Below are 22,389 nucleotides of genomic sequence, written 5' to 3'. Positions count from 1 at the left end.
CAGGTTTAGTAGGTGAACATGGATCCTCCCCAATGGCATGCAAGATTGTACTTCTTTAAGGTTTTTTAGTTCCCCCAAGGGTGGCCCTTGAGTTTTTAAAATGCTTCTGAATATAGAAATGTCTTTGTTGCTCAACTTAGTCAACTGCAGGAAGGTCATAGCTATAGGAGGTTTTAGGGTGAGCACTCTCTGAGTGCCATATTGCATCACCTCCCTTTGCACCCTGGATTTTAGTAGAGGTTGTGTTTATGGTTGTTTGGCTTTCACACACATCACAGATGGTGAATTGGAAGTACCTAAAGACAATGTACCTTTCTGAGCTAATCTGAGGTTCCAGGTTCACCACAGATGCTCTAAGCTTCCGTGAGCTAGGCAAACTAACACCATACACAGAGCTTCACCCATCTGTTGCCCACAAGCCTCAAAGGCTGAAAGTAAATATCTCCTATGCCCAATTAGGGTAACTGTCCACCACCTGGATCAGCTCCTTTGAGGAAGGGGTGAGAGGAGTGGTGGTCCTCAGGATGATTCTTCTTGGGAAAGAATATTCTTCACTTCTGAGTTTTAGGATAAGGCAGGAATAGGAAAGAATAGAGGTATACAGGGTCCCTAGTTGCACAACAATGAAGCACTCTCTAGGGGCAGGGAAAACAATTACAGCTAAAAATCTCCTCTTCCTGAATATTAGGAGAGGTAATTTAAGATATTCTTCATTGCTGAGGGGAGGTGGGGAGTAGAAGAATCCCACCGCAGCAGAGTGAATTGTTCGATACCATACAGATCAATGGATTAGAATATGTTTTGGAGGCACCTCTTAAGCACACCTTTTCAACAGGAATGGGAGTAGTGGCAGAATGAGACAATGCTGCATAAGACCTTAGAACAAAGAAGACACCCAGTGCGCAGAATAGTACGTCGTCAGTTTATCAAGGAGACTATAATCATTGCTTTTCCAAAACCAGTGCAAGTGCACCACAATAAAAAGCTAAATAAATTCTTAGTAATATTATGAAAATACTTTGATTTCATAGACACCCTGAAAAGATCCTATGAACCCCTCTCCTCCACTAGCCAGGGATTCAGAGACTCAATGTTGAAAATGACTTTTCTAGGAGGAAGATACAGGGCTTTGACCAGAGAAGAGCACATAAGATGCTTCTAGGGATGCTGGTAACATGAAATTTCTTCTCCTGATTAATAGTTATATAGCTGTATACTTTATAATCACTATTATATTATACATATGTCATTTATTTTATACACACACATACACATGATAAAGGGGAGAAAAGTGCTTATGGTTTAGGGCTATCTGAAAGCGGTAAATGAAACAGCTCATGGGCACTTTGCAATCCCTCTGCTTATAAGCACTATTCTCTGACCCTGTAGATGGCTAATAATGCATACTTCCTCCCTTATTTGACAGCTTTTTATGTTGCCTGCATGAGATATAGTCCCAGGGCAAACGGAAGAGAAGCTGCCTCCTCTCACTACTAGTGGATGCACTGTTTGGTTTATCTTCTAAGCTCATCTTCAGCACATAAAAAAGAACATCTCTCATTCTGGTTGTCTGGCATTCTGGTTCATCCCAGGCCTCTCCCATAAGCATCTTCATGAAGAGTCTCAACCCAGTCTCACAACAAATATGTAACTAACATTAAATAAGTAATGGGTAATAGTGCTTTGTAAAGAGTAAGTCACTAAACCAATACTCACTATTACATTCTTACAAATATAACTTATGGTAGGATATTACAAAATACACATCAGCTTTCAGAAAATACAGGATTCTGATGTTAAGAAAAAAACATTTAAAAAAAAAGATCCTTACCTATGGTATGGTTCCTTTTATTTTGTTGTTCTTTGTCAAAATCCATAATACTAGTAAATATAATTAACGATATAACAGAGGTCATCAGACTTTCTCCATTAATTAAACTGATGAGGCTTCTAGAAAGCCCTACATATGTTGAGGGGGAAAGATGTTTTATAAAGTGAGAAAAACATTAAATATTAAATGTTAAAGAATAAAATTTTCTTAGCAACTATAAGGATGGTCTTAGCTACGGATTTACTGCAAGTTAAGTTTAGACCATCAAAATTGGCACTAAATTAATTAGGGTCCATTATGTTTACGTAAGTGAGATAATTAAAGTTCTCATTCCTTGCTTCAAAGTACAGAGGAAAACATGAAATTTATTATTTTTAATTCAGTGAGTTGTTCTATATAAATACATACATGATAAATCAGATATATTTAAGGCAAGACAGAAAATGATGATTGAGGAATAAAATAAAGTTACAAACCAAAGCTTTATAACATAACATAAGTATTAAGGCAATTGTTCACATAATCTAGCTAGGCTTAGAGATTATCTGACTTTCTCATTCATTCTTCCCAATGGTTTTAGAAATCAGTCTCCATGAATGGAGAGTTCCTGATATTATGCACTTCCATCCAAATTTTCCTCTATTTATGATGGCATTCTAAGTTTAAATGTCTATCAGTTGTCCTTTTCCTCTGCCCTTAAATGTGCATGTAGTGGTAAAGCTACAACTTTGAGCATCTATCGTGATTTTCTAAAACTCATAGGAGGAAATGTTATTATACAGTAAAAGTCCTTTCTGTGAACCAACCAGTCTATAACCGCAATCACAACCTAACTACAATCAGTATGCTGATAAAAGAGAGGAAACACCAAGGCTCTTCCTGTGTGGCTCGATTGCTTTGGCCATCCCATACTTCACCTCTGCCTGTATCTAAGCCCTTCCCTGTAAGACTTGGCAGTGTTTCTCACCAAAAAGATCTAGTTTGTTTTGTTATGAGACTCAATGAGAGCAGAAAAGTTCTGCCTCCTCTCTGACTTCTGCCACCGCCACGGCAGCATTCCTCTGTAGGAATATAAGAGATACATGAAGGAAACGTAGATCTTCCCAATTGAGGCCATCCTGGATCACTTAGCACCCCCAGTATCCACCAGCTGATGATAGATTCCTTAGTGAACCTAGCAAGATCAGCAGGACCCAGCCCATATCATCAGAACTGCTGGATTCATGAGAAATAATAAATAATTGTTGTTTTAAGCCACCACATTTGGAGTTGTTTATTACTCAGCAAAACCTAACTGATATTATTGTATAAATGGAACTATGGCAAAATGTAAATATTCAGAAATACATAGTAGATAATATAAGGGCATAGGAGGAGTCAAAGGACCATGAGAAGCTCAAGCCAATGTGAATGTACTTATGTATTCTGACAGTCTTGGGCAAATTTTGCATATATATATATGTGCACATACACACGCACACACACATACACATATATACGTCTTTCTAAATCTTATAAATCTTGTTTTGTAAATTCAGGAGCAATGCTGCCAAGAAGAAATTACTTTTAAAAATGTCTTCTGGAAAGATACACGGGGGAGAGAAACAAAATTCTGAAAGTAATGGCAAGATGGACAAAATTTATGAAAATAACCTCGCAAGGTACTCTGAGTAAATTCAATTCAATTGGGGCAGGGTAGAAAATCAGTGGAATACTAGATTACAAGATAAGAAAGTTAGACAAGAAGGAAATCGGCTCTCAGGTATCATAAGAGTCTCTCAAATATAGGGGAGAAAAGGGTTGGCATTGACAGTCACAAGGAGGCAGGGATGTGGGCTGAGAGTGTGGGGAGGAAGACAAGAATTCAGGGTTGGGTGGTGGATGTTGGTATCTTCTTCTAAAGTGTCATCTCACTCTCTTAATGTCCTTTGTCTTGAAGGCTCAGTTCTCATTTATTCATATATTTACACTTGATGTATCTCCCTTACTCTATTTCTACTTGCCTCAGATAGCTATTTCCCCTTTAACTGGTTGCAAAGTGAAATTAAAATTGAAAAGAGTGTGCGTGTTGTGTGTGTGCAAATGCATGCGTGTGTGTGCCATATTAATATTCTATTTTAAAGCAATTTTTCTAGTTCTCATTATTAAAAAGTGATGAAAAGAGACAATAAAATTATTGTTTTTCTTGCATGAGGCTTTTTTTGTTTTTGTTTTTCTGGGCTTAATTGAGTTGGTATTTTACTTTTAAATATAGACTGATTTTTCTTAAAATAGTATACACTCAAAACACTGTATGACTGATGATTTTACCAGTTTTTGACTTTTTAGGCTTTCAGTCTTGATGATGACAATGATGCCAAAGGCAAAATACTTTTTAAATGGAATTGTCCTAATGATTCTTTACAAAGGAAAAGAAATATTGGGCAACAGAAATGTCACGACAGTGTATATGCAATATTGTAATGTCCCAGAATTATTCTGTTGGCTCAAGGTAGAAGTACGCATAAAGTCAAGGATTCTAAATGAATTCCCTCCCTCATTGCACAATTGGGTATAATACTTTTTTTGACACTAAATAAGCCCGTCACTGGCATTTCTTCTGCCCTAAGCATGACCTCCAAAATCTCTGCTTAATTCCCAACCCCCAATCCCTCACTACCTGACTTCTCATACTGGAAAGCTACCAAAAACAAAAGATCTTAAAACAAATGCAAGTTCATTATGAAATATGATATTATAAATATAGAAGAAGAGAGCAATATACCTACCAAGGTCTCTTACAGCAGCTGCAGTTAGCATGGGATCCGAACTCACAAGGATAGCTGAAAATAATAACCATGGGGTGGGCTTCAAATGTAATTTATTTACAGCTGCCAGATACCAAAGAACTAAGATATAATTAACCAAAAAGCCGGGAATTGTAATTAAAAGTATCTGCAAAGAAATTTACAATTAGAAAAATCAGACTGCTTTTGTAGTCCATTTTAAGAAGAAGATAATCAGGATTATTGGAGATACAGAATCAACCAACACCAATAGTACCCACCAGCAGACACAGGAGTGGGGCCATCTAGCTCACTCTGCTTCAGCTGACTTCTACTTGACCAAAGATGCAGGAGATGGCTTGGCAGAGCTCAGCTGAGACAACCCAAACCCCTTTTAAGTCTGTTCTTTTTGTTTTCATATTTTTGTCATTTGTCTGAACTCCATGTGTCTGCGTTTGGTTTAAAAGTATAAATTATTCTAATAAATTATTTGCCTCTAATGCAGTTTAGGTAATGGGCTGTATTTATAAAACTGTTTTGATTACTTTGAAAGAAATGTACACCCTACTTATGATTTGGAGTGTTTTCTCTTGAGGTCTTTCCCTGATACAGTTCAAATCTTGCATGTTACAAAATTTCTTATGGTTTTTGAATTAGAGTTTAGCTGCTTCTGTGTTTTCTTCTCTGCTTTTATTCTCTTAGATATGAATGTGGGAAGCTTTAGAACATAGGTATTTAAAACATGACTTTTCTTAACAATTTCCTTTTACTGGAGCTAATACACTTTCTTATAGCACTCTTGTAGTATTTCAGAGTTAATATTATATCTGGTATGAAGTTATGCGAGTCTGAGTCTCAGAATTACTGTTTTCTTTCATAATTTTTCCCCTGGGTCTTTGATATGCCAGACTATTGCCAAGATATGATTTATTCACTAAATTATGAAGCTGAATTTATTACTCCCATGCCCTTTTATTTCTTCTTTGTTCCCTATTTTGGAAAAAAAATTCTAAAAATTTGAACATAGATAATATGTGGTTCATGAATGAATGACATTACCAAAAAAGAAAGCTTACCTGCCAAAATAACTTTTGAAGCATGTATGTATCCATGTCAAATGCAGTAGTAAAGAAAATTACTGGTGCAAATACACAAAAAAGTAAGTCTGGACTCATCCATTGTATGGCGTTTGCATATCTTTGGACCTAATATTATACAAATATATCATCTTCTCATTTATTCATCACTATTAGAATAGAATACATGCTAGGCACTCCTAAATCTAACAGTAGAGAAAGACAATTTTTAAAAGACATATCACACAAAGGAGTAAGTGATCGTATCAAATTCTAGAAACTACAAATAATTGGCCATGGCTTATGTAGAAGATGTGTGTGGAAGAATAGAAGGGATAGAGACTGGAAAGTTAATGCAATTCATGCAATAACTAATTAACAATGTTTAACATGAGATATTTAGTTGAAATCCTATTATAGGTATCCATTCAACATTCACTTATTAGGGAAACACTGAGTACCTACTGTGTTAGGTAATATCCTTGCATTTGGGAGATAATTCTCCACGCATCTCTTGTGTTGTCCATGGCTTATGAATACAGGCATTGATTGTTTTTCTTCCAGACTATCTTTTCATGAATGTTGGTATGGCTTAGAAGGCAGAGCAAGTGTCTTCCTCCAGAGCAAATGACAGGTTTACTTTACTGTCCAGTGTAATAAAGATAATATCTCCCTCAGAGACATTTATTATATTTAAAGAACAGGTATAGGAAGTACATTGACATGGGCACTAAAGAATATGCAGCAGATTTTCAGGCAATCAAGATGAAGAAAGAAGTTTCAGGTAGGTGGATAATCAAGCACAAAATTCACAAAGGAGTAAGTGATTGTATCAAATTCTAAAAACTACAAATAACTGGCCATGGCTTATATAGAAGATGTGTGTGGAAGAATAGGCAAGGGAGCAAATGAGCTTACTACGCATTATAGAGGATTCAGGTTCTCTAAGCTTACATTTCTTCTTCTGTGGCCAGATATATAACCCAATGTAGGTACAGATTTCACCTGGCCCTCTTTTCTTCTTTGGGATTATGGTTCAGGAAACAGGCACAAGAAAGTGTTAACTCTGGTTACTGCTATTGCTGTGGATAATAAAACCCTTTTTCTCTGGTCCAGGAGTCCCATGTCTTTTGCTGGGATCATGAAACTGGCAAGCTAGCTTATTAGCTGGCAAGTAGAGAAAAATCTTAGACACTTCATGGGTCTTAACATTGGTCTCTCCTTTGAAGGAGTTGCTGACAAATAATAAAGCTTATAGAAGTACTTCAAATTGCATCTGTGTCAAAATCATATGATTGTAAAACCTGTTTATGACATGTAAAGTAGTAAACTGTTTCTAGTTCTTACATGAATACATGTTTTGTATAATATTTTTAACATCATTGACTAAATTTGTTTGGGAAAGTCAATCATTTCAGACAAGTTCTCACATCCATTCTGATTGACTAGGGCAGACTGGCAAATCACGGCCCCTTGGCCAAATCTGCACGCTTAAGAGAATAGTTTCTCTTCTAACAGAAACCCTTTAAAACAGTCTTCATTGAGGAAATAGATTAGTTCAATATTACAATATTTTTGCTACTCAAGTCCTGCACCAGCAATACAAAGTCTTACTGAGCTCCTATGTCATTAGCCATTTTTTTTCCAAGTTTTCTAAATCTGTTTAACATTCCTTGGCCACTAATACTTTCAGTAGCTGTATGTACTCAGTAGCTGTATGTACTCAGTAGTTGTATGTACTCAGCTTTTGCAGATCTCAGCTAGATCTCAGCTTTTGCAGGCCTGCCTCCTTTTTCTACACACCTGATCTGATGCTATCCACATAACAATTATCTATCAACTGGCAGAACAGTGAGCAGATGAATAATTTCTGAACATTTTTAAATGGCGTCTCAGCATTTATATGATTCTCAAATAAATAGCATAAAATACTCATTTACAATACACACCCGCAAAGATGTAAAGCTTAATACTTCAAAACCGCATCCAAGTAAAAATAACATCACAGGGAGAGGAATTGGAAAGTCTTTCAAGTGCAGGTTCAAAAATGCTGCAAAAAAACATGTTGTTAGTGAAAGGCAATGAGGTATCTCATTTATAGAACTTTAATGTGACAGGATTTCTTAAAATTGTGAACAATATCTTACAGTTTCACTACTTGTTTTTTTTTTTTTTCCTGAGTTTAAAATCATCCCTTACACTTAGCAGCACAGAGAATTAGTGTAACTGTTAATCTACCGGGTTACTGTTTTACTTCTCCTATGATGTATCTCATTCTCATCTCCTTAGAAACTTAACAAACATTATTAGCAATTATTGTCTCTTGGGTTACTACTGAAATATTTATAGTAGTTTTATACACATCATAAATCAGAGATTAATTTCTTTAGCAATCCTGCAATAAAAGGTTAATAAGTAAACTTTAACGTAATCTTCCGGTTCAGAACAATGAGAAACTAGCCCAATTTTAAAAACTAGTTGCGAAATAGTGGGTTTTGCTGCAACTGGTTCATTTTCCTCCTCTTTTCACTCATTCTGGCACAATCAGCACCATTGTCCTTCTTGTAAGGCCAAGCCTGAAAATGCAAAGCAGAGAGGCAGGACCAAAATTGAGGCGAATCTGGGAACCTGCCAATGGGTCTCTGGGTGCAGTCTCTGAAACTGGAGGATATCTGGAGAAAGGGCTCTCCAATGCGGAGATAAGGGGGAAGCTCTTGGCATGGTTGGCTGTAGGTATGTGATACCGGAGCAGCAGGAGTCAAATAGGATATGCCGACTTTTAATTCAAGGAACCCTTTTCTGAAACACTTTACCACAGTGAAGGAAATAAGGAACTGTACTCTCAGAGATTTTGGGAAAAGATGCATGGGTCTTGGAAGATAATTACTCAAAATATGCAGGGAAGGAATAAAAGTGAAGAGTGTTTTTCTTATAGAACATCATTTGTCATATTTATTTGATCAAGACGTTGAAGATTTGTATCATAAGGATACAGTTTTAAGCACTAAGAAGAATAAGACATTGGTTTGAAAAGAGGAATATGAATTCTGCTAAAATTGAAGCAAGAACAAACATCAAATTTATGTTGACACTTGGGTGGAAGAAAGGTGACTTAATTGATGCTTTATGAAAAGTTTATGGAGACAATGCTCCAAAGAGATCAGTTTACAAATGGATAATTAGTTTTAAGAAGGGATAAGGTAATGTTGAAGAAGAAGCCCACAGTGGCAGATCATCCACATCAGTTTATGAGAAAAAAATTAATCTAGTTGATGGCCTAATTGAAGAAAACCAACAATTAACAGCAGAAATGATAGCCAACACCATAGACATCTCAGTTGGTTCACCTTACACAATTCTGACTGGAAAAGTTCAGCAAACTTTACACCTGAGAGGTACAAAAACCATTGCACCCAGATCAGCTACAGACAAGAGCAGACCTTTCAGTGGAAATTTTAAATAAATGGGATCATGATCTTGAAGCATTTCATTGAAAACTTGTAACAGGAGAGGAAACATGGCTTTACCAGTGTGATCCGGAAGACAAAGTGCAAGTAAACAATGGTTACCAAGATGCAGAAGTAGTTCAAACTACAAGTGGACTGGTTGAGAGCAAAGGTCATGGCAACAGCTTTTGGATGCTCAAGGCATTTTGCTTGTTGACTTTCTGTAGTGCCCAAGAATGGTAACAACTGCTTATTATGAGAGTGTTTTGAGAAATTTAGCCAAAGCTTTAGCAGAAAAATGCTGGAGAAAGCTTCACCAGAGAGTTCTTCACCACAGCAAAGCTCCTGCTCATCCCTCTCATCAAACAAGGACAATTTTGTGAGTGTTTTGATGGAAATCACTAGGCATCCACCCTATAGTCCCGGTTTGGCACCTTTGGACTTTTTGTTTCCTAATCTTAATAATTTTTTTAAAGGCAGTACATTTTTCTTCAGTTAATAATGAAAAAAAAAAAAAAAAAAAAAGCTGCATTGATGTGGTTAAATTCCCAGAACTCTCTGTTCTTTACGATGGACTAAATAGCTGGTATTATCCCTTACAAAAGTGTCTTGAACTCGATCAAGCTAATGTTTAGAAATATAGCTTATACTTTTATCTTTTCAAGCTAATGTTTAGAAATATAGTTTATACTTTTAATTCCATTTTTCCACAAACTTTTTGAAGTCTCCTTGAATATCCACCCCTTATAGAGGGGAAAAATTCTTGTGACCATTCATGATAACTTAAATTAATGCTGACTTAATTTTCTATTTTGTAAATATACATAAACATAAAAGTTGATACAAATTTTGTTTATAGCCCCTAACAAACAGATTTGTGAAATAAATGCATTCAGAAACAAACTAAAACAACATTAATGGAATGGATGCTACTGTTTTACTGAGGTGTAAACATGGTACTGGCTGCTATGGAAAAAGTTACAGTCGTGTGCCTTGTGATGATTGTTTTGTCTACAGCTTTACTCTTGGCAGACCTCAAGACTGTTGAAATGAGGGGAGGGGATCTGAATCCCCAAAGGAATGTCGACTGGCCATGGAGGCTCATGCCTGTGATCCTTGCACTTTGGGTGGCCAAAGCAGAAGGATTCCTTGAGGCCAGGAGTTCCAGATTAGTCTTGGCAACAAAATGAGACTCTGTCTCTACAAAAAAATAAAATAATTAACGAGGCATGGTGGTGTGTACCTGTCCTAGCTGCTGGGAAGGCTGAGATGGGAGGATCACTTGCATCCCAGGTGTTGAAGCTGCAGTGATTTGTGATTATTGCTACCACACTGGGCAACAGAGCAAAACCCTATCTCTAGAAATAAACTAGAATGTCTTTGTGCTATGCAAATCCTAATTTGAAGAATTCTGCATTAAATTCTCGCCAAACATTTTTCTAACTCCTGTGAGCAGTTCAGTTTTTATTTGATTCAGGATTAGGCTTGGATAGTAGTTAACTAAATTGGATTAAAAGTTAACTGTTTTGTGAACTAATAAGGAGTTTTTCTTTTTTTAGATACAGGCAGTCCTTGCTTTGCACAGTTCCAATATGCATAAATATCAGTTACCACAGTAAAGTTAAATAAAACCAGTCCAACAATGTGGTTAATATTTCCATGACCACAGTATTGGGAAAACTTGCATAAATTTTGCTGCTAGCTCTTTATTCCATAAACCATTGTGCAAAAAAAAAAAAAAAAAAAAAAAAAAGATGTGCATCATGATCAGTCTTCAATTACATTACTTCTTTCAAAGTTTGTTGGTGATTCATTACTGATCATCAGTTCATGCACAGATAGCAAAGCACAAAGTGGCTAGTAGTGTTGCCTCCTCGACCCCAAAGATTAAACTCATGACCATTTACAAAAATGGATAATCAAAAGAGGTAATTGGTTAGCAAAGAACAGGGCAGCAAAGAAAAGTGATAATGCTGGAAGTGAAATTGGATGTGATTAGATTTGAAAGTGGTGACAGCAAAGCAAAGATAGGTTGAGACTCAGACCTGCATGAAACTGTAATACAAACCTATTTTAAAAGGCTGATAAATGTAAAAAGGTTAAGTTGCTTCAGTGTCTTTCAGTTTTAATTGCACTGGGAACAGAAAGCTGCTTGTGGTTGAAATGGAACATTTACTTGTTTGGATTGAAGATTAATCAAAAACAAATCCCAATCAATTTGACTAGCATTCAGGCCAAAGTGATAACCTTAGTTTCTGCATTGAAAGAAAATGGTAATGACAAGAAGACTGAAAGAGAATATATTACTACCAGTAAAAGCTGGGTTCATCATTTCAGAAGTCGGCATGAATTGACGTTAAGCTATCTCATGAAGCTGCAAAGCTTCGGATGGAATATTACAGAAGATATAGCTGACTACGGGAATGTTAACGCTGCTGCTGTTCAAGAGGCAGTTTTAGATATGTAGCCAGAGGAATTTAGCAAAGTCAAATGCATAGACATAAATTAAGAAAGTGGTTGTGACTTAAAGAACGACCATGTCTCAGGAAGTGATGCCAGCAAAAAACTTCACATTAAAGGAGCTCTCGTATACTTCATTACATTGAAAATGCAAAGGATAAACTTTTGAAAGCTGACTCAAAGCTAAGAAGGAGTGAGACAATTTGCCAAGGCATAGAAAAGATGCTCACCAGTTAAGTTATATAAGACAAGCATTGTTCAAACTACTCTTGATAAAAGTATAAAGAAACGTTTTAGTGTTTCAATGTTTCTAATATTTTAAATTACTAAAATTTAGTATACTATATAAATATTAGTTTTACATTATTAGAAAAAAATACAATTTTTAAATTTTTATTTATTTATTTATTTGTTTGTTTTTTAGATGAAGTCTCGCTCTGTTGCCCAGGCTGGACTGCAGTGGCGCGATCTCGGCTCACTGCAAGCTCCGCTTCCCAGGTTCACGCCATTCTCCTGCCTCAGCCTCCGGAGCAGCTGGGACTACAGGCGCCCGCCAGCACGCTCGGCTAATTTTTTGTATTTTTAGTAGAGACGGGGTTTCACCGTGTTAGCCAGGATGGTCTCGATCTCCTGAAAAATATTTATAGACAACAGCAGGAGAGGTTTCTTTTGTTTTGAGAGAGTGTGCTGCTGTATCACCAAGGCTGGAGAGCAGAGGTCTGACCTCTGCTCACTGCAACCTTCGCCTCCGGAGCTGGACCCATCCTCCCACCTCAGCCCCCCAAGTAGCTGGGACCATAGGTGTGCACCACCACTCCAGGCTAATTTTTTTTGTGTTTTTAGTAGAGACAGGATTTTGCCATGTTGCCCAGGGCAGTCCTGAGCTCCTGAGCTCAAGCAATCTGCCCGCCTCCGCCTCCGCCTCCTACAGTGCTGGGATTACAGGCATCAGCCGCCGTGCCCAGCCAGGAGAGTTTTTAATCTAGCAAACTTAAAAGTCACAAAACAACCATAAATTTTTGCAAAGATTAAGATTACATTGCATAATTTCAGCTTGCATGCTCAAAGCCAGGACTCCTTGCATGTAAAACAAGCTAGGGAGCCTGCATATTTAACCAGATGTAAATATGCACATCAAGTCTACAAACAGCTGTATTTTTCCTTCTGGCATTCAGTTATAATTTAACATTTACTTTTTTTTTTTGAGATAGGATCTCGCTCTGTCATCCAGGCTGGAGTGCAGTGGCATGATCTTGGCTCACTGCGATATCCACCTCCTGGCTCAGGCGGTCCTCCTACCTCAGCCTCCTGAGTAGCTGGGACTGCTGGTGCCTGCTAACACATGCAGCCAATTTTTGGTTGTTGTTGAGACCAGGTTTTGCCATGTTCATGGGACTGGTCTTGAACTGCTGGACTCAAGTGATCTGCCCATCTCAGCCTCCCAAAGCGTTAGTATTACAGGTGTGAACCACTGCACCTGGCCTGACATTTAGTTTTCATATTGCTTTTATGTGTTGCTATATCAAAAGCTTTGAAATAAAATTTTATAATACTGTGAAAAAAAACTAGTTTCTTATTACACATTAAAAAGCCCATAACAAATATTTAACTTTGTGTATTATTGTTATACAAGTGCAATAAGTAATATCATAACATTTGCTTTCATTTAATTTTTTTCTGCTTCTTTGTAATACAGTCCCTAATCAGGTCAAAGAAAGTGCAAAAAGTGTTTTCTTTTTGTTTATACCATGTTCTTTTCTTCTCAAAATAGCAGGCATAATTTATAACTTGGACAAAACCTATGGAACACCCTGCCCTAACCCGTGATTTTCTACCTGTTTTCTTCAATTGTCTCCTTCACTGAAATCTAACCCTGACATAGCAAGTAAGAAGGTATGAATGAACACTTTGAACCCAATAGGGTGAATGTTATGAAAATCAGATTCTACATGTCTCTCCATAGGAGCAAATTTATTGGATTCATTTGATTGAAAATATTGATATAAAGATATAAGTTTGAGGACAAAATTATATCCTATTACTTCTACTTTCCTTAATTCTATATGGTAGCATTTATAAGAGGTACCTGAAGAATAAACTCAGATAAAGAGAGAGTGATACTTACCTCCAATGGTGCTGATCAAAGACAATGTTAGAATGATTTCAGGGAGGTCATCAGGAGCACTGAAAAATAAACTCCTGAAATATTCCAGCCACGTGCTAGAAACATTTTTCTGAAGATTGATGTCAGAAACAATGTCTGTATCATCATCCATCTTGTCGTTTTTCACAGTCCATCTGAATCTAAGAAACATAAGATTTGCCTTCTTGGTGGCCTTGTAATAATTTTCTAAAAAAGAAAAAAAGCCCTATTCTCTTTTAATTAGTTCTAGTGATTTCTCATGGTCTGCCAAATTTAGGGATGCCTCTCCCTTATATGATGCTTTCAAGTTAATGTAATAAAAAAGTCAGAACCCCAAGTGATAGATACTACCAATGTTACCTTATGTTTACTTATAATGCCAAGCACTACTCAGTTGTTACCTACCCTGAATCCATCCAACCGTCTGAAAGAAGGATTCTCCATCTAACCATTCACACTCACCATTGTGGTCATTGGAACCACAAGCTGGTGCAGGTTACTTAGTTCTGTGGACGGACAACGAAGGGTTTTGTCCTCAGATTATCTAAGCCCCTGGAAGCATGTTCTGACAGCTATTTCAAAGTAGGAGGGAAACCTGGGAAAAATATTTGGATCGCTTTTGTTGTTTTATCCAGACAGAAATTAATAAATCATGATGATGTCCAATCACAGCCTCCTTTAATCTCATTTGGGACAATGACAGGCCAGGTGTTCTCTAAATTTATATGTGTATATAGCAACCAAGAATGTAAGAAAAATATTAAAACCAAAAAAACTTTCTTAAATCAGGGAAATTGTTATATGTTCTATTTCTTTGTTACTTCTTGGAAGAGGAACAAGAGGGGCCTTGATAAGGGTTTGAAGCAATAGACAGTTAACCACAGTCAGGTAATCTCGTCTGCTTCCTAGGGAAAGGAAAGTTTTACATCAAGGTCTTACATTTCACACAGGATATTATGATTCCATCTCTCATAATGGTAGCTTGACATTTTTTAGTGCCTTCTATCAGCATCTCATATGGCTGCCTTGATAAGAAATTATAATTCCTGGCCAGGCGCAGTGGCTCACGTCTGTAATCCCAACACTTTGGGAGGCCGAGACAAGCAGATCACGAGGTCAGGAGATCGAGACCATCCTGACTACAGTGAAACTCAGTCTCTACTAAAAATACAAAAAATTAGCCGGGTGTGGTGGCCGGCGCCTGTAGTCCCAGCTACCTGGGAGGCTGAGGCAGGAGAATGGCATGAACCTGAGAGGCAGAGCTTGCAGTGAGCCAAGATCACGCCACAGCAGTCTAGCCTGGGTGACAGAGGGAGACTCCATCTCAAAAATAAATAAATAAATAAATTATAATTCATCTCATAATCTGGCAATTTGTTTTTCAGTTTCATACACACATGCGCACACACACACACATCATATACATATATATGTGATATATATATGTTTCCTTATGTGTTATTTTTTATTATAAAACAATATTTTGAAGGGGAAAATAAATAAATACGCGTTTATTGTGAACACTTCCTGAAATAAATATGTAAACAAGTATTTCAAAAGCAGAAAAGAAATGACCCCAAATCATACCTAGTGGCTCTTACAGGTTTTATTAGGATTGTTGGGCTCATCCTTTTATAATTATATTTTGTGCTGTTTTCCTCTTATTATTGTATCACCAGCATCAAAAGCCTTATAGGTAACATTCACAAAGGTTGTAACGTATTACCACCAAGGTAAAAGTGCATTCTCAGGCTGGCATAGTGGCCCATGCCTATAATCCCAACATTTTGGGAGGCTAAGATGGGAGGATCCTTTGAGGCCAGGAATTCAAGACCAGACTGGGCAACACAGCAAGCCTCCATTACCACAAAAAATAAAAAAACTTTGCTCAGTGTGGTGTTCACCTATGTCCTAGCTACTCAGGAGGCTGAGGGGGTGGGGGACATTGTTTTGAGCCCAGGCATTCAAGGCTGCAGTGAACTATGATCATGCCACTGCATTCCAACCTGGGTGACAAAGCGATACCTTGTCTCTAAAAAAAATTTCAGAATCTGCAGTCAGACTGCTTGCATTCATAGGTCTGATGGGCTTCTGCTTGTAGGTTGAAAGACTCAGGGTAACTTACTTCAACACCACTGGCCTCAGTTTTCAAATCTGTATAATTTTCTAGTTTATGTAATTTCTCTCCCTATATTTATTATTTTTTGGAACTACCTAAGGAGCTATAATGATACTGGTGCCTACATTCTATCTTCAGAGATTCTGATTTAATTCAGTCTGGTTTGCAGTCTGGGCTCTTTAGGTAATTTTAATTTAACCCAGCCAAGGTTAGCAACCACTGTGATTCACTCAATTCAAAGACAACATTGCTCAATATTTAGTCTCAAAGCCAGCTTCTTTTCAGTATTCTTGGTGAGGTTTTGTGAGAAAAGCTGTCAATGTCCTTCAGCCAAATGCTACCAGAAATACATCTGTAGTCAACAAGTTTTGTTTATTATTTATTTGCTGCAGTGAAGGAGATGACTCACCATGGGAAACCATGGGGTATATCAGCAAAAGAGTGTTAGAAATAACCTATTAGAGCATCTGCACTTTGGGTAATTTTGGAAAAGGTGTATGGAAGTGAGGGTTCAGTTTTGATAGGGTGCTGTCAGAAAGTGAGGACAATTCTGTGATTGAGTATTTCAATAAAACTTTACTATAAAGAGGGTGGGCTAGAGCTAAGATAAAGCTGTAATGGGCACAGAAGCAGCAGTCACTCATTTTAGCTGAGAGTGAGGGTGGTTGGTGTTGTATAGATTGCACAACAACCTTTGTGTCTTATTTTGCTAAGGTTTGGAGTGACTTTGCCTGATGTTGATGTTCTGTGGGATCATTTATGTCAAAGAGGAGAACAACATTGGCCCAGCTATGAGCCTAAGGCCAGCTTGGAGCAACATACTGAGTCCTGTCTCAGTATCAGATCACTTCCTGGATTTGGGGGCTGTTTTGGGTTTTGTGTTTGGTTGTTTTCCTCAAAGGATTTCTAAATTCTTTAACATTACCTAAACATATCAAGAACTGTAGGTAGACCTGAAGATCTCGAATGTAATATAAGTGACAGAGAAGAGTGAGCTCAGCTACGTCTCTTAACAGAGATTCTCAACCTTGGCCACACATGGAATCATGTGGCAAGTTTTAGAAAATACTGATGCCTTGGTGCCCACCCTCCAAGGTTAATTTAATTCATCTGGGGTGCAGCCTAAGTATTGGTAACTCTAAAAGCTTTCCAGTGATTCTAATGAGCAAACAGTGTTTAGAAACACTGCTCCAGGGGAAGCCCCTGCCTTTAGGAAAGAACATTTTGGTCAATTGGTAATATTTGCTCTTAACATCAAACTGTTGAGAAAAATATTGGCAATGTCACCTCCTAACTTGCCCACTCTTATGCCAAGACTAACCATCCTCGAGTATACAGGCTAGAAGAAATAAGGAAAACTGTTTTCTGTACCACAGTTATACATTCCTACATGCTTTCTGAATTTAATATAGTTAAGAAGTCTATTGTTTTCCAAATTAGGAATACATGTTCCCATGAGCATTTTTATCATTTCTAAAATTATTTAAAAATTTACACATTCAATTATAATAAATTTTTTTCAGAAAATAATAAAATTGTGCTGTGGTCTGATAGAGTGGTTATTGTGATTTCAATTCTTTTGCATTTGCTGATGAGTGTTCTTTGTTTGACCACATGGTTGATTTTAGAGTATGTGTCATGTGGTGATGAGAAGAATGTATACTCTTTTGTTTTTGAGTGAAGAGTTCTGTAGATGTCTATCAGGTTCATTTGAGCCAGTGCTGAGTTTAGGCCCTGAATATGCTTTTGTTAATTTTCTGCCTTGATGATCTGTCTAAAACTGTAGTAGAATGTTGAAGTCTCCCACTATTGTTGTGTGGGAGTGTCAGTCTCTTTGAAAGTCTCTAAGAACTTGCTTTATGAATCTGGGTGTTCCTATGTTGAGTGGATATATATTTAGAATAGTTAGGTATTGTTGAATTGAACCCTTTACCATTATGTTATTCCCTTTTTTTTGTTTTGTTTTTTGTTTTTAAATCTTTACTGGTTTAAAGTCTGTTTTGTCTGAAATTAGGATTGCAACCCTTGCTTTTTTCTGTTTTACATTTGCTTGGTAGATTTTCCTCCATCCATTTCTTTTGATCCTGCATGTAAGATGAGTGTCTTGAAGACAGCCTACCATAGGGTCTGGGTTCTTTATTCATCCTGCTACTCTGTGCCTTTTAATTGGGGTAGTTAACCCAATTAAACTTTCAAGGTTAGTATTGATATACGTGGATTCGATCTTGTCAGCATGATGTTAGCTGGTTATTATGCAGACTTGACTGTGTGCTTGCTTTATAGTGTCACTGGTCTGTGTACTTAAGTGTGTTTTTGTAGGGACTGGTAATGGCAACATTATTCTCAACATAAGAGTGGGCTAAGGTTTCATGACAAAAACATCAAAAGCAATCACAACAAAAGCAAAAATTAATAAATGGGAATCTAATTAAACTAAAGAGCTACTGCACAGCAAAACAAACTATCAACAGAGTAAACAGATAACCTACAGAATGGGAGAAAATTTTTGCAAACTATGCTTCCGACAAAGGTCTAATATCCAGCATCTATAAGGAACTTAAAATAATCTACAAGAAAAAACAAACAACCCCATTAAAAAGTAGGCAAAGGACAAGACACTTCTAAAAGGAAGACATAAATGCTGCCAACAAGCATATGATAAAAAGCTTAACATCACTGATCGTTAGAGAAATGCAAACCAAAACCACAAGGAAGGTGGCATTTCATACCAGTCAAAATGGCTACTATTGAAAAGTCAAAAAATAACAGATGCTGGTAAGGTTGTGGAGAAAAAAGAATGCCTACACACTGTTGGTGGGAATGTAAATTAGTTCAACCACTGTGGAAAACAGTGTGGTGATTCCTCAAAGACCTAAAAACAGATCTACCATTTGACCCAGCAATCCCATTACAGGGTATAAACACAAAGAACTGTAAACTGTTCCATCATAAAGACACATGCACGTGTACATTCATGGCAGCACTATTCACAAAAGCAAAGTCTTGAAATCAACCCAAATGACCATCAATGGTAGACTAGATAAAGTAAATGTGGCACATATACACCATGAAATATTATGCAGCCATAAAAAAGAATGAGATCATGTCCTTTGTAGGAACATGGATGGAGCTGGAAGCCATTATTCTTAGCAAACTAATGCAGGAACAGAAAACCGAATACTGCATGTTCTCACTTATAAGTGGGAGCTAAATATTGAGAACACGTGGACACATAGAGGGGAACACACTGGGGCCTACTTAAGGGTGGATGGTGAGAGGAGAGAGAGGATCAGGAAAAATAACTAATGGGTACCAGGCTTAATAGCTGGGTGATTAAATAATTTGCACAACAAATCCCCATAACAAACCTGCACATGTACCCTAGAACATAAAAGTTAAATTATAATCACATTAATAATAATAAAATTACCACAAATCCTGTTTACTCTTAAATTCAGAGATATAGATGATCAAATTCAACACAATTTATCTCTCTGGCTATGCATATGTGATAAATACCATTTGGCTTCCCCAACCCCTACTCCAAAATCTCATAAGAAATCTTTATTTCATAATAGATGTCATTTTAAAATAGTTTTTAAAATACTAGCATTACTGTAGCTTAATATGTTAAATGTATGGGTAAAGAAATAGCGATGAGAATAAACAGGCTTTCAATGTAATTAAAACTCTTCATCTTAAGCTGACTTTTGACAGCTTTATAAAAGTCTGTGAGTCCAAATCTCATTAAGGAAAAAAATACTGGTTATCACAAAGGTCCTCTGCATTAATTTATCAGTAAGTTAGCTGACTGGGCACAGTGGCTCACGCCTGTAATCCCAGCACTTTGGGAGGCCTAGGCGGATGGATCACTTGAGATCAGGAGTTCGAGACAAGTCTGGACAAAACTGTGAAACTGTCTCTACTAAAAATCTAAAAAAAAAAAAATTAGCCAGGTGTCAATCCCAGCTACGTGGGAGGCTGAGGCAGGAGAATTGATTGAAGAGGCGGAGATTGCAGTGAGCCAAGATTGCACCACTGCACTCCAGCCTGGGTGACAGAGTGAGACTCCATTAAAAAAATTATATGTATGTAAAAAAATTATATATATACACACACACACATACACACACAAATATATATAAACATGTTAGCTAAAATCTTAATTCTCTTTGTGTGTGGAGGAAACTAATGACTGCTCTCTCAAAAATGACGTGAATTTGTCCTTGTCAGTCAGCCAACATTGAGAAATGTTGTCTCATGAACCGGAAGTCATATTAATTTACCGTGTTCCTAAACATGGAAACAGTCTTTCTTCCTTCACAATGGAAGGGTTTGCAAGAATTCGTTGAAGAAAGCATCCTGAAGAGGGCACTGTGGGGTCTCAGTAATCTTCACAACTACAAAGCTCATGCTTACTGGTTTAATTTATTTTGGTACCTGGGGCTGGACTGTCTCCTTAGTAAACTCTCGCACCACACAACGCTGACATCTTACTGACTCTGAAGGTGGATGGGTTATTGCCCTCCTAATGCCCCTGCACTCAGAATGAGCCCTTCATCCGGCTCAGGATCAGCTCCACACACCTGAGGCGATTCCCTAAACCAGTGAGCTTTCCCCAGGGGCTGGACTTTTCAGTTTCAGTAACGCAAAGGGAACACATGTTACTGGATAGTTCACAAAGAGTTGATGTAAAAACCATAATGGAGGAGGGCAAGCGGCTAGGGGGTAGAAGTTCAAATCGAGAGGCTAGCTGAACTTTGGGAAAGTGTTTCATAGTCTGCCACAAAAAAGGCGGAAGCTCCAAGAGCGAGTGGCTGAATCTGCAGCTGGAAAACTGTGGGAGCCTTTGTTCCTCTAGGAGGCGAGACTGAGAGAGAAAGTACCAGTAGGAAAGGTCAACTTCCAGAAAAGGAAACTAGAGACTGGAGAGCTCACCATCCGGAGCCTCAGGTGGACTATCCCGTGGTGTGCAAGTGAGAAGTGGGGGGCAGCTATTTCGGTCACAGCCAAACAGCCCAGACCAACTGCAACCTCACTGACAGTTACATGCTCCAAGCTCGCCCCTAGTCTGCACCCGTTAGCTTCAGGCCCATAATCTCTGACTTGATTGGTTGATGAAATACAACGTCATTGCTCCCGTATACCTCAGGCATTTGAGGGCTTAAGGTTTTGTTTTGTTTATTTTAAAAAATAAATAAATAGGGGGTGAAAATGAACCTACAGAAATTACACCATTATGTTAATTTAAGGCTTTGGGACGGTGGATTTCTGACAAAGAGCTGTTGGACACTGCTTTCCCAGAACTCTAGAAGGAAGTTTCCTGGATAAGATAGTGTGGTAGAGATATGAAGACGCAGGTTGCTGGGTTAGGAAAAAAGTAAATGGATATTCTGGGCATGTAAGAGAATGAAATCAAGATGACAAGGTGAACTTTCACTCTGGGATATATGTAAGGAAATTTTCAAGAATAATGATATACTCATTCGTTTTTTCTAAACACAATATGTAAAAAATATTTTAATTGAAATTACTTAGTTATTACTATAGAGCCAACTTTTCATATTCCTACTCTCATAAAATATCTTAATGTTATTTTAAATTGTATTTAATGTTCTGTTCTCTGTGTTTCATCTCTTTCTCCCGACCCACACGTTTATAAGTGAATGGTGGTAAAATTCCCAGCTCTTCATTTGGTCTCCTCTGATACTACCCTGACTAAGAAGGCATGAGGTAATTTGTTTGACTGGATGGGAGTAGAAGTTCGGGCTCCCTACATGGTCTCCACTGAGGCATGGGGTGCCTCTTTATGACCTGGTTGTTATGAAAGTTCCAGCTCCCACTAGGCCTTTTCTGATACTGCTCTGGTTGGGTTGGGGGAACAGGCAGGGTTTTGGCATCTTGTATGGTACGGTTGAAGTTTAAACTTCCTACTCAGTCTTGGCTGGTATGTGGGTAAGGGGAGAGGGTGAACATTTTACTGTGGTGTTTGGTTAAAGTAGAGCAGTTATTGGAAAAAGTTTCTGTCTTGCTAGGCTGCCCCTTTTCTTGGGTCTTTAAAAAATCTATTCTCAGCCAGTTGCAGTGGCTCATGCCTGTAATCCCAGCACTTTGGGAGGCTGAGGAGGGTGGATCACCTGAGGTCGGGAGTTTGAGACCAGCCTGACCAACAAGGTGAAACCTCGTCTCTACTAAAAATACAAAAGTTAGCCGAGTATGGTGGCAGGCCCTATAGTCCTAGCTCTGGGAGGCTAAGAAAGGAGAATCACTTGAACCCAGGAGGTGGAGGTTGCAGTGAGCCAAGATTGCACCACTGCACTCCATCCTGGGAGACAGAGTGAGATACCGTTTCAAAAAAAAAAAAAGATTCTCATTGTTGGAAATACCACATATCTGTGTGTGGGTTATGGTTCATAGGTGGATATATATTTAAAAATTAATTAAGTTGCAAACCTAATATTTGCCACATTATGTATTTGTTTATATACATATGTCTTAAGTATATATGTGTATATATACTTGATATATGTATATATATATACTTGATAT

General features: G+C 37.7%; 1 protein-coding gene across 12 annotated transcripts in view; it reads right to left on the bottom strand.

Moving 5' to 3' along the window:
- SLC9C1 (solute carrier family 9 member C1) overlaps positions 1-20,943 on the bottom strand; it is a 138,632-nt gene extending 117,689 nt beyond the window's left edge. For 7 of the 12 annotated variants that reach the window (XM_050778864.1, XM_050778863.1, XM_050778867.1 and 4 more), the window contains exons 1-6: positions 20,779-20,903; positions 13,704-13,882; positions 7,622-7,722; positions 5,673-5,801; positions 4,600-4,765; positions 1,832-1,960 (exon numbers count right to left, since the gene is read on the bottom strand). In XM_050778864.1, coding sequence (XP_050634821.1) covers positions 1,832-1,960; positions 4,600-4,765; positions 5,673-5,801; positions 7,622-7,722; positions 13,704-13,854 — 676 coding nt within the window. In that variant the 5' untranslated portion in view covers positions 13,855-13,882; positions 20,779-20,903. Of the gene's footprint in view, positions 1-1,831; positions 1,961-4,599; positions 4,766-5,672; positions 5,802-7,621; positions 7,723-13,703; positions 13,883-20,778 lie in introns of those variants that run through there. The other 5 variants (XM_050778871.1, XM_050778870.1, XM_050778861.1 and 2 more) reach the window with 4 other exon arrangements.
- Positions 20,944-22,389: the final 1,446 nt, after the last annotated feature.

Source organism: Macaca thibetana, chromosome 2, assembly GCF_024542745.1.
Source record: "Macaca thibetana thibetana isolate TM-01 chromosome 2, ASM2454274v1, whole genome shotgun sequence".
NCBI lineage: Eukaryota > Metazoa > Chordata > Mammalia > Primates > Cercopithecidae > Macaca > Macaca thibetana.
The sequence above is the reverse complement of the archived record's forward strand: the minus strand, read 5'-3'. Positions and strand labels throughout refer to the sequence as shown.